Below are 12783 nucleotides of genomic sequence, written 5' to 3'. Positions count from 1 at the left end.
CATTGCTGCTATAAACATTCGGGTGCACGTGCCCCTTCGGATCACTACATTAGTGTCTTTGGAATAAATACCCAGTAGTGCAATTGCTGGGTCATAGGGTAGCTCTATTTTCAACTTTTTGAGGAACCTGCATGCTGTTTTCCAGAGTGGCTGCACCAACTTGCATTCCCACCAACAGTGTAGGAGGGTCCCCCTTTATCCACATCCTCGACAACAGCTGTCATTTCCTGACTTGTTAATTGTAGCCGTTCTGACTGATGTGAGGTAGGATCTCACTGTGGTTTTGACTTGTATTTCCCTGGTGCCAAGTGATGTGGAGCATTTTTTCATGTGTCTATTGGCCATTTGGATGTCTTCTTTGAAGAAATGTCTGTTTTTTGTCTTCTGCCCATTTCTTTTTTTTTTTTTTTTTTTTTAACATATAATGTAGTATTAGCCCCAGGGGTACAGGTCTGTGAATCATCAGTTCTGCCCATTTCTTGATTGAATTATTTGTTCTTTGGGTATTAAGTTTGGTAAGTTCTGTATAGATTTTAGATACTAGCCTTTTTCTGATAAGACATTTGCAAATACTTTCTCCCATTCTGTTCATTGTCTTTTGGTTTTGTCAGCTGTTTCTTTTACTGTGCAAAAGCTGTTTAACTTGATAAAGTCCCAATGGTTCATTTTTGTTTTTGTTTCCCTTGCCTTTGGAGACATGTCTAGCAAGTTTCTGCACCCAAGTCACAAAGGTTACTACCTGTGTCCTTCTCTGGGATTTTGATGGATTCCTGTCTCAAATTTAAGTCTTTCATCCATTTTGAGTCTATTTTTGGGTATGGTGTAAGGAAATGATCGTTCTTATGTATGTGGTTGTCCAATTTTCCTAACACCATTTGTTAAAAAGACTTTTTTCCATTGGATATTCTTTCCTACTCTGTCAAGGATTAGTTGACTACAGTTTAAGGGTCCATTTCTGGGTTCTCCATTCTGTTCCACTGGCCTATGTGTCAGTTTTTGTGCCAGTACCACACTGTCTTGATGATTGCAGCTTTCTGATACAGCTTTCTGATACAGTCCAGAACTGTGATGCCACCAGTTTGATCTTCTTTTTCAACATTCCTTTGGCCATTCAGGGTCTTCTCCGGTTCCATACAAATTTTATGATTATTTGTTTCAGCTCTGTGGAAAAAGTTGATGCTGTTTTGATAGTGATTGCATTGAATGTGTAGATTGCTCTAGGTAACACAGACATGTTAACAATACGTGTTCGTCTAATCCAGGAGCATGGACTCGTTTTCCAGTTCTTTATGACTTCCTCAATTTTTTTCATGAGTGCTCTATAGTTTTCTAAGTACATATCCTTTGCCTACTTGGTTAGGTTTATTCCGAGCTATCTTAGGGGTTTTGGCGCAATTGTAAATGGGATCAACTCCTTAATTTCTCTTTCTTCTGTCTCATTGTTAGTATATAGAAATGCAACTGATTTCTGTGACTTGATTTTATATCCTGCCACTTTGCTGAATTCCTGTATGAGCTCTAGCAATTTGGGGGTCAAGTGTTTTGGATTTTCTGTGTAGAGTATCATATCATCTGTCTCTGTGCTTACTTTTAAAGGCAACAACCTCAAACTTCCTTGCCTTCCTTTGTTTGCTTCTGCTTTGGATTCAGAATAATGGCCAGCAGAGATGATCATACCAACCACGGAGTCATTTAAATGGGACCACACTTTGAGGAAACTGTAGATTTAGTGGCAGGCTCTAGCAACAGTAATCAGTCTAAGCTTTGGTAACTAAGGTCACTGCCACAGGAAGTCAGGAAGTCGCTGTGGCTCACTGCCTCTGGACTGAGGTCCATGCAGGGTGTGTCCTCCAACAGAGCACCCTCCTAGCCCAAAGCCTCCTTGTTTTGGAGTCTAACACTGTGACACCCACAACCTTTGCAGTCCAAAATAAGACAAAACAGGTGAAATGGTAGGGGAAAAGGGAACTGACAAATGTTATCCATATATTGAAAAAAAGTTTTATATGTCTGTACATTTCCTTACACTACAAACTTCAATGTTATTTTAGATCTAAAATCAATGTTGCTTCCACATGTGAAATGTTTCTGACATATAATGTACCTGTTCTATAGTTTCTTCGACCAAATCTGTACAAGCAGACAGAAGCTTTTCACTGACAAGTATGAAACACCAGGAAACCCAAAAATCAGAAGATGTTCCATCTTTGACAGCTAAGGTACAACAGATTTGAGTTCTTGCAGTGTCTGAACCTATCTTTGTGAAAACAGTATACACAGTCTCTTATTCCCCACAAAAAGCATTTGTATTCATTGAACAAAAAACAATTTAAAATTATGTATCCCCCCCCCCAAAAAAATGTGTTTTTGCTGCTTTTCAAAATTATAGGGTAAAAAGACAACTGGAAACATTGGTCAGAAAGAAAAATCAACTGAAATAACGTGTGCAATTCCGCACTCTATCAGCAAAGTTGCAAACCAAGAGGATTCCAAGAGCAAATATGAAGGTAATTTTAACCACTTTTAAAAGTTTCCTTTACTCTTACTTGATTTAAGTTATGAATTATTCTGTGTGTGTGTGTGTGTGTGTGTGTGTGTGTGAGAGAGAGAGAGAAAGTATACATAAGGGGTGCCTGAGTGGCTCAGTTCATTAAGCCTCAGACTCTTGATTTTAGTTCAGGTCATGGTCCCAGTGTCCTGGGCTCGAGCCCTGCACTGGCCTCCCCACAGAGAGAGGAGAACCTGCTTCTCCCTCTCTGCAGCTCCCCCTGCTTGTGCTCTCTCTCCGTCAAATAAATAACATCTTTATTAAAAAATTAATAAAAGTACACATAAAACATATACACTGTAAAGAACTATTAGGAATGAACACCTCTGTAGCCACTACCATGCTTAAAAACTAGGACCTCACAGCGTTCCCCAGAACACCTGGGAGCGCTCCCGAACCACAGCCCGCGCCCCTCACCCACCAGAAATCACCACCACCTTCGGCTTTATGGACCTCGTTCCCTCCTTGTTCCTCACCGCGCGCATCCTTACATTGTATGTTCAGTTTCGGCACACTGAGTAGCAAACCCAAACCCAGCTCAGTATGCGGCAGCGGCCCTGCTAACGAAGACTTTAAACGCAGACTCCAGGCAGAAGATGCAGAGACTCGGGCTCCAGCTTCCCTGGATGTCCCCAGCCAAATCAGGCTGCGGCGCACGGCGGCGAGGGCATCGCCTTCACTGGGCCGGGCAGGTCAGGCCAAGGACGCCGGGCGCCCAGGAGGTCTGCAGAGCGGGCATCTTGGTGCCAGGCCTCAGGGCTTCAGCCTCTGCCTCCAGCCCGGGCCCGTCCACCGGTGGCACGCAGCTGTGGTGCTGGCACCTGCCCTTCCCCGCAGGCTCCTGCCGCCGCGTTCTCTGCGAAGACTTTTGGCTCCTAAGCCACGTGCTCCTCGTCGGCGCAGGCGGTGGCGCGCGGAGAGCGCACGGTCCCGCCAGCTGCCCGAGGACGGGTGCGCGCAAGGCCGGTGTGCGCGCCTTCACCCGACCCGGCGCCACGCGGCCGTCACACCTAGAAACTGGCCGGAAAGTCTAGGTTGGAGATCATTTACCTCCTGAATTTCATTCTCTCTTTTAAAGATGTTGGTTATGTAGACGGAGTGGACTCGCGAGTGGGGCTGGGGGCAGAGGGAGGGAGAGCATCTCGGGCAGAGCCCCGCGGAGCCGGACCGTGACTGCCGGGAAATCCGGAGGCCAAGCCTGAACCGACGCTGCCGCCGAGGCCCGCGCCCTCCGGAATTTTGAAGCCCCCGCCCCGCGGCGTCCAAGTTCAACTACTGCCCACGGGAACATGCCCGCGCCCCACGGCCCGGCAACGCACGCGCTGCGGCAAGTCCCCCCGGCCCCGGCCCCGGCCCCGGCCCCGGGCTCCCCGGCGGAGCGGGCGGGCTTCAGGAGAGGCCGTGCGCGGCCACCGCGTCAGCCGGGGTCTCCGGATACGCCCCGACCACACGAGCTTGGCGGGGCTCGCTGCGCGCCGCCGCGTCTGGGGCAGGAGCTGACGACTCGGCTCTCCGTTCCTGCTGGGGTCCGCGTCGGTCATGGTGCCGGGGAGCTTATCCCTTCGGCAACGACTGCTCCCGGAGCGCACACTGTGTCCGGCGGCTCCGGGCACCGCGGCTGCAGCAGCGACGACCAGACGTCGTCCTCGTGCGCTTCTGTTCCCGCGGGAAGGACGAACGCCGCATGAAACAAGGCGTGCAGCGCCTCTGAGCGCGGTGACGCTGCCGAGAAGGACCACACAGAGGGCAGGGCAGGGCGGCTACGGTGGGGCTGGCGGAGAGGAGCGACCGAGCGGACACCTGGGACACCTGCGACGGGCATTCCCGGCGAAGGGCGTGGGTCCTGGAGCCACAGCGCAGAGGGACTGAGTTTGAAAGTGACCGGGACGCGCGTCTTCCGTGCAGGTTTCCGCAGAAGGTGTGCACGTCTGTACCTGCAGCAGCCCTTCCTCGTAAGAGGCGAGGCTGAGGGCAGGGCTTCCCAAGTGCTGGTAAGGAACGGAAAGGGTCACGTCCAAAAGACTTTTCATTTAACATCGGATGGTGACCCTCCCTCCCCGGTCAGTCCACGCGTACTGCCCCGAGTTTATAATAGCTTATGGCATCTTATAATAGCTGCCCCGAGTCCCATGGACTGTGCATGCCTTTTCTTTACCCCTGACCCCTTGACACACATGTAGGATGTTTCCTTGTTACCAAACCATGCTGCAGTTCACATCTTTATACCTATTCTTGTGTATTTTTATGAAGTTTGGTTCTAGAAGTGAAGTTGTTGGAGCTAAGAGTATGTTCACTTAAATTATGATAGGTACAGGGGTACCTAGCTGGCGAGGTCAGTTGCGCACCTGACTCTTGGTTTCAGCTCATGATCTCAGGGTGGTGAGACTGAGCCCTGGGTCAGGCTCCGCACAGCGGGGAGTCTGCTTGAGATTCTCTCCATCCCTCTGCCTCTGCCCCTCCTCGCCACCACCCGCCCCATGCAGCATGCACGCTCTCGCTCTTAAAAAAAGAAAAAAAAAAAAAAAGTTAAAAAAATTTTTTGATAGCTCAAACTGCCACCCAAAAAAAAGCTTGTAGCAATCGACACACTCACCAATGGGGAACAAAAGTTCCAATTTCCCCATATTCTCCCCAAATCTAGAAACTATCTGCCAATTTGGGGGTGGGGGGGAACTATCATTGTTTTAATGGGACTCTGTCGCCTAGCAGTGATGAGCATCCTCTGACAACTTCTTAGCAAATGCATGTTTCTTTTGGCTTTGTAATTCTTATTTGGTATGTTCTAGGAAAGTAGGACATTTCAAGCTTGTTCCCAGCCCCTTCCCCTGTATTCTCCTGCGGAATGCAGGTTATGCTCATGTGCCTGTCCCATGTCAGTAAGTGTGCTCAGCATGCCTTCTTGAAATAGAAATCTGCTCATTTTAAAGACCACTAAGTAAACTATTTTTTGAATATAGATTTATCGAAGGAAGAGGAACATTTGGAAGAACCACCACCTCTGGAGAATACTGGAAGACAGAGAGAGAAGAAAGAAGATCAAGAAAAGAAAACCACTCTAGTGAAAGAAGAAGAAGAACTACCACCAAAAAGAATTCAGGTAACTCATCCTGAACGGGAAGGCAAGCAGGAAGACGACGCGGGGAAAGAAAAGTTCAAAAGAAGTCTCCAAATAAACGACACGGACAAGACGCCTGGGAAAAATGCTGCTGCAAGTATCAAGATCCCCTTCAGACAGAGAAAGCATTACTCGTTCACAGACGCCATCGAGAACCTGCATCACGGGCTCCCTGCCTCTGGCGGGCCGGTCAGCGCGGGAGTGACGAGAGGCGGCATAAGCACCAGCAAGCCCCGCGGGAACTCAGAAGGCCTGAAGCCAGAACATTCTGTGAGCGGGTACGAACCCTCTTTTGGCCAGTCCTCCCGAACAAAATCAAAAGATGCTTTCAGAGATAAGAAAAACAGTCTGATGGAAGAACTCTTTGGGTCAGGCTATGTCTTTAAACATGACCAGACCAGCACGGCTGCTCAACAGGCTGACGAGACCCTGGAAAGTAAAAAGCCGCACCATCTACCTCCCGGTCAGGCCTCCGCCAGCAACGCTTTCGGAGATTCTAAAGTAACTATGGTAAAGTCCATTAAGTCGTCTTCACCTACAGAAGGAAAAAGAAAAATAATTATTTGAATATAATCAATATCCTAATACATTCTGGCATCATATTCTCGTTCTTATGTGCCTTTAATCTCATAATGTTAGTGTGTGTCTGCGTGGGTTTCTGTCCTTGAACTGACTTTGGATAATTAAGGTTTTGTTATAACCTAATTTTAAAAATCCACTGTGTATTAGCCAATGACATTTCAAATATAAAACTATCTTTTTTCCCTATACCTGAAACATGTCCATTATCTTTTGGAAGACTGACTTATTCCATGGCTTTAATATTCTGTGAGACTCCATGACTCGTTAGTCCAAGTCAGTCAGCCAAGGGTCATACATCTCACATACGTAGGAATGTTCACAGCAATTGAATTGTGTTTTAACTAAAAAAACATGGAAGCATTTTTGAAAGAGAAGATTCTATTTAAAAAGAAAAAAAAAAGGCACGGTGATTACCAACAGTTCTATGAAAATTATTTTTGAGTGTTCTCCAATTTAGCTAAACTGCCTTTGTGATGACTCTCTCCTTGTCTACACCTGAGATTCACTATTTTTCTTTCTATTTATTACATACCTATACCGTGTCCTTTTTCCTGTTAATCTTGCCATAAAAGAGCACCGGGCATAGGAGTGTCCACTCCAGCGAGCTGCTCTATCCTAACACTCCATTGCACTGACAGCATCTCTTATCGGAACTAGACGGGGGCTTCACTCCCAGCACTAATCATTTTATTTACCTTCATTTATTTTTAAGGGCAACTTATTTACAATGTGGACCATGCTATTTCCAAAGAGGTTTATGGACTGGGGTGTAATATGAGCACTTTAAAAAACTGAGAATAGTAAAATAAACTTTTAAAAGAAAGTGAAAACCATGGTGGGAAAACAATTGTATTTAAAACCAAAGAGGAGATAAACACTGTAAGGGCCTAAGCTTTGATCTTTACGAAAACCACAGAGGGGAGCAGAGAAGGAAGGGGAGAGAGGGAAGGAGTGAGGAGCGTTAGGTGTCCCATAGGCTCCTAAGGGGAGATACGCAAATGCCCGTCAAGTGACATAAATGCCTGCCCTAAATTCTGAAGAAATTTACTAAAAGGATTTTTTAAAATGATATATAGAATAATATTCCGGTGTTGCAATGTTTACTTGCTTTATAGCAGGGCTAGGATTTTTCAAGGGATCTTTTCTTATGCCTACCCACAACAAGAGCATAAAAAAAAAAAAAAGAGCATAAATCATAAGGGTCTGACTCTAGATCTCAGCTGGGGTCTTGATCTCAGGGTTGTGAGTTCAAGCCCCACGTTGGTCTCCACACTGGGCATGGAGCCTACTTAAAAAAAGATGAGAGATCTAGGCTGGCAGTACCCCCAGGGCAGTAGAAATGCAAACTATCTCTAGAAAAACCTGTCCTTGACCCAAGCCTCAAGAAATTCCCACAAGATAGTTAAAGCAAAAATAAAAATAAACAACAACAACAACAAAACATCCACATCATACATGCAGTCCAAAAAATGTTAAGACACAAGAAAACAAGTGCTAAGAGAACCAACAGGCAAACAGATATCTGGTTCAGATCTGCAAAGGCTCTACATTTTGGAATTATTATATACAGAAAATAAACATGTTTAAAGAAATAAAAGAAGTTTCTGAAAATATGAGTGAAAAGAACAAGAACTCAGCATATGTAACAAAATGTAAAAGACATACATATAATCATTTAATTTAAATTAACTCTATAGGGCGCCTGGGTGGCTCAGTGGGTTAAAGCCTCTGCCTTCGGCTCAGGTCATGATCCCAGGGTCCTGGGATCGAGCCCCACATCAGGCTCTCTGCTCAGTGGGGAGCCTGCTTCCCCCCCCCCCCGCCTGTCTCTCTGCCTACTTGTGATCTCTCTCTCTGTCAAATAAATAAATCTTTAAAAAAATAAAAAATGAAAAAATAAATTAACTCTATAAATGGGCTTCACAGCAGATGAACCCAGACTCAGAGAGCAGAAAGATCTGAAGAAATGATCAGCATCGAAGCAGAGAGAGCAGAGAAACGATGTGAGGGGAGTTTTTACAGGCACGCACAGATGAAAAGGGCTGAACTAGTATGTAATCCGAGCTTCTGAAGAAGAGAGAAGAGAGAATGGAGCAGGGCTAAGCATCTAAAGAGATAAAGGGTGAAAAATACTGATTCAGAAACTCCAATAAATTCCAACAAAATAAGTAGAAATAGAAACAAAACAAAACTCACACCTGGCTAGGCATGAAGACTGCCAAGCAGTTTCTTGACGAAGGGAAAATCTTAAGACCAACCACAGAAAAAGGCAGCGTATTGTCAAAGGAACCACTGTACTACTCATCGGTCATGACAGTAAGGCAGAGAACAGTGGGCTGCCAACAGGACAGCCATGACCTAGAACTGCACACCCTCCAGTATTATTCCAGAAGGAAGAGGCAGGACACGTTTTCAGAGCCTCACTAATACAGCTAACCTATTCTGTAAAGGGCCAGACAGTAATCACTTGGGCTTCACAGGCCACCTACCCTCTGTAATACCTTCATGACACCACTGGAAGGTGGAAACAGCCGCAGGCGATACACAAACAAACAGGCCTGGCCGAGTTCTATTTTGTTTTTTTTTTAAAGAATTTATTTATTTGACAGAGAGTGAGAGAAGGAGAGAGAGCACAAGTGGGGGGAGCAGCAGAGGGAGAGGGGGAAGCAGGCCCCCCGCTGAGCAGAGAGCCCAATGTGGGGCTCCATCCCAGGATCCTGAGATCTGAGCCAAAGGCAGACGCTTAAGCAACTGAGCCACCCAGGTGCCCCAGGCCTGGCCGAGTTCTAATACCACGAACCAAGTGCAGCCTGCCGCCTCACTCCTGTTCGGACTGACAGACCTCAGGGAGAACTTCTTTGAGATAAAAGGTCTCTTGTGCGAGCGAGAGAGTGGTGAATGTGTAGTCCTAAACATCGCGGTTTTACACCATCTCTTGTGGGGTCACAGAGAGGGAACACAAGGCTGAGGCATCATACGTATGATGACAAGCACCTCGTGCATCGGGGGGAAGGGCTGACATGCAAGTGTTGACTCACACTGCTGCAGAGGGGAGGAAAGCACTAAGCACGGACAAATTTCCTAGTGTTAAAACAAAAATTGAGTAACTTCAAAATTTAAGGGGGAGGACGGGAAAAAAAAAAAAAGGCAATCGTGAGATAACAGATAATACCTCCTGGCCTCTGCCCAGGCTCCCGGCACAGAGCTCTGAAACCCCAGTAACTCCCTGTGGTAAGAGCAGTCGGAGCACCTTTTGTTCTGGGTATTTGGTCTCTGACCTCTTCCTGACCCAGGGCTCTGGAAACCCTGCTAATTTCCTAGGTGATGGGCACGTCTTTTGTTCTAAGAGGTGACTCCAGGTGGGCTCCTGGATAGGGGCTGATTCACCAGAAAGACCACACTGGGATTAGAAGGTTGGAACTTTCAGCCCCACCCCATACTCTTGAGTGGGGAGAAGGGCTGAAAGTGGAGTCGATGACCCCCGGATGCCCATCTGAGGAAGCCTCCATAAAATCCCAGCAGCATGGGGTTGGGAGAGCTTCTGAGTTGAACACGTGGGGGTACCAGGAGAATGGCATCCCTGGAGATGGCGTGGAAGGTCCACGCCCCTTCCTACACCCCTTGCCCTCAGGATCCCCTCCATGCGCCGGCTATCAATCATTTATCACATCCTTTCATCATAAACAGGTAAACGGAGGACCTGGCTTTTCTGAAATCCATGAGCGGCTCTAGCAAATTAATCAATCCTGAGGATGCGGTCATGGGAACCTCTGATTTATAACTGGTTGGTCAGAAGCACAGCCTGGACTTCCTGGTAACGGGTAGCCCAGCAAATAAAAATGCACAAGATGCATTTTTAAGACAAAGATGTGAGTAAGACAGCCAATAACTCTAACCCAATGGACACATACAACAAGACAACTTCAAACTTGTATTTTTTATCACAAATGGAGCATTTGCAAAAATTTTATCCTAATATATTTTAAAGTTGAGAAGAAATGGATAAATCCTACACTAATTTTCCTACATCAAGAAAAAATACAAAACTAATAACCTCATAATCACTAAAGAAATTGAAATCTGTAGTTAATCTTTCAGTAAAAATAAGAGAAAACTCAAAGATTTTACCAGCAAATTCATCATATATTCAATATGTGAATATTGAATATATGAATATTGAATATGAATATGATATTCATCATATATTCACTCGGACTTTGAACCTGTTCCAGAATATAGAAAAAAGAACACTCTCCAAGTCATTCTTACAAGACTGGCATAACCCTGATAACAAAACCAGATGAGGAAAAAGACAATAATGTCCACACTCAACACTTCTATTCCACCCTGTACTGGAGTTTCTGGCCAGAGAAATCAGGCAAAAATGAAATAAAAGGCATTGATTGGAAAAGAAGTAAAACTATCGCTATTTGCGGATGACATGATCTTGCATATAGAAAATCCTAAGGTATCCACTAAACTATTTATTGGAACCAATAAAATGAGGTTACAGAATATAAGATCAATACACAAAAATCAATTTCTATATAACAATTTCATTTAAAATAGCATCAAAAAATACTTATGAATAAATTTAACAAAAGAAACACAAAATGCCATCTGAAAACTACAGGGCATTGTTGAAAGAAATTAAAGACCTAAATAGTTGGAAAGAGCCCATGTTCATGGATCCGAAGCCCTTACACTGTTAAGAAGGCAGTACTCCCAAGCTGACATATTCAACACAATCCCTACCACAATCCCAACTAACTTCTTTGTAGAAACTGAGATACAAATTCTAAAATTCATATGAAATTGCAAGAGACAGAGAACAGCCAAAACACTATTTAAGAAGAAACACAAAAGGGGCACATGGGTGGCTCAGTGGGTTAAGCCTCTGCCTTTGGCTCAGGTCATGATCTCAGGGTCCTGGGATGGAGCCCAGCATCGGGCTCTCTGCTCAGCAGGGAGCCTGCTTCCCCGCCCCCTCTCTCTCTGCCTGTCTCTCTGCCTGCTTGTGATCTCTGTCAAATAAATAAATAAAATCTTAAAAAAAGAGAAAGAAAGAAACACAAAATTAGAGGATGCACATGTCCCAATTTTAAAACTTACTACAAAGCAACTGAAATCAAAATATTGTGGTATTGGTCTAAGTATAGACAAAGAGGTGGAGAGAATACAACTGAGAGTCCAGAAATAAACCCATGTCTCTACAGTTCACTGATTTTTGACAAGGTTGCCTAGACCACTCAACTGGGAATACACAGTCTCAACAAATGGTGCTTAAAAAACTGAAGATCCACATCCAAAAGAATAAAGTTGAAATCTTACTTCACTCTCTATACAAAAATCAATTCAAAGTAGGGGCACCTGGGTGGCTCAGTGGGTTAAGCCGCTGCCTTCAGCTCAGGTCATGATCCCAGGGTCCTGGGATCAAGCCCCACATCAGGATCTCTGCTCAGCAGGGAGCCTGCTTCCCCCTCGCTCTCTCTTTCTGTGTGCTGCTCTGCCTACTTGAGATCTGTCTGTGTCAAATAAATAAGTAAAATATTTTTTAAAAAATAAAAAATAATAAAAATTAATTCAAAGTAGATAAAAGACTTAAGTGTAAAAGTTAAAACTATAAAACTCTTGAAGAAAACAAAGACATAAATCTCTGGGTGAGTTTGGATTTGGCAATGGATTCTTAGATACGACACCAAAAGCACAAGCAACAACAAAAATATTGGCAAAAGCTACACGATATTCATTCAACTTAAGAATGAACTCTCAGGCACGAGTCAGCACTGAGTGTTGAAAGAGGGATGCGTACTCTTTACATTCCAAATACGCAAGCAGAAAAGCTAACCCACACAAGAGAGCCCCAAGAGAGGTTGGCATCCATACTAGTGTGCAGACCTGCAACACATACAGCTTTGAATCTGCTGACACCACTAAAGGCCTCTGTCCTGAAGGACTTATAAGAGAAGAACATCCTAGAAAATTCTTAAAACTGTTCAATGGTTAACACCTCAACTACGAAGAAAATACACTCCCTAGAAAAGACCTACATGGCCCTCGTGGAAAGCCGTTCTTTTCTAAGTTAAATCTTCCTGGGTATCAACTTAAGACATGCTGGGAGGGGAATAAAAAAGCCTAAGGGACTGTCTCTGGCCCAAAGGCACTTGTAGCATCACTGAAAACCCTTTATCACACACACAAAAGCATCTAAAACATTAGAGATGAAACTACACGACAGGAGACCTCCCAAATCAATACAAAACTGGTTGACAAATGAGTCAAGTAGATACTGCGTAAGATGTTCAGATGAGGAGGGGAAGAAAAAAGAAATCACTGTCATCTAAGGTGATTAGAGAGGGCTTCACACATTGCAAGGGAGGCTCAGCACACACACAGACTGCAGGGGAGGCTTAGCACACACAGACAGCAGGAGAGGCTCAGCACACACAGACTGCAGGGGAGGCTCAGCACACACACAGACTGCAGGGGAGGCTCAGCACACACACAGACTGCAGGGGAGGCTCAGCACACACACAGA

At 45.1% G+C, this 12783-nt stretch overlaps 1 protein-coding gene across 1 annotated transcript in view; it reads left to right on the top strand.

Annotated features, from left to right (window-relative positions):
• Positions 1-6230, top strand: part of LCA5L (lebercilin LCA5 like) — a 40257-nt gene extending 34027 nt beyond the window's left edge. The window contains exons 4-6 of the mRNA XM_059392364.1: positions 2116-2219; positions 2390-2507; positions 5506-6230. Of these exons, the coding sequence (XP_059248347.1) occupies positions 2116-2219; positions 2390-2507; positions 5506-6230 (947 nt within the window). The remainder of the gene's footprint in view (positions 1-2115; positions 2220-2389; positions 2508-5505) is intronic.
• Positions 6231-12783: the final 6553 nt, after the last annotated feature.

Source organism: Mustela nigripes, chromosome 2 (assembly GCF_022355385.1).
Source record: "Mustela nigripes isolate SB6536 chromosome 2, MUSNIG.SB6536, whole genome shotgun sequence".
Classification (NCBI taxonomy): Eukaryota; Metazoa; Chordata; class Mammalia; order Carnivora; family Mustelidae; genus Mustela; species Mustela nigripes.
The sequence above is the reverse complement of the archived record's forward strand: the minus strand, read 5'-3'. Positions and strand labels throughout refer to the sequence as shown.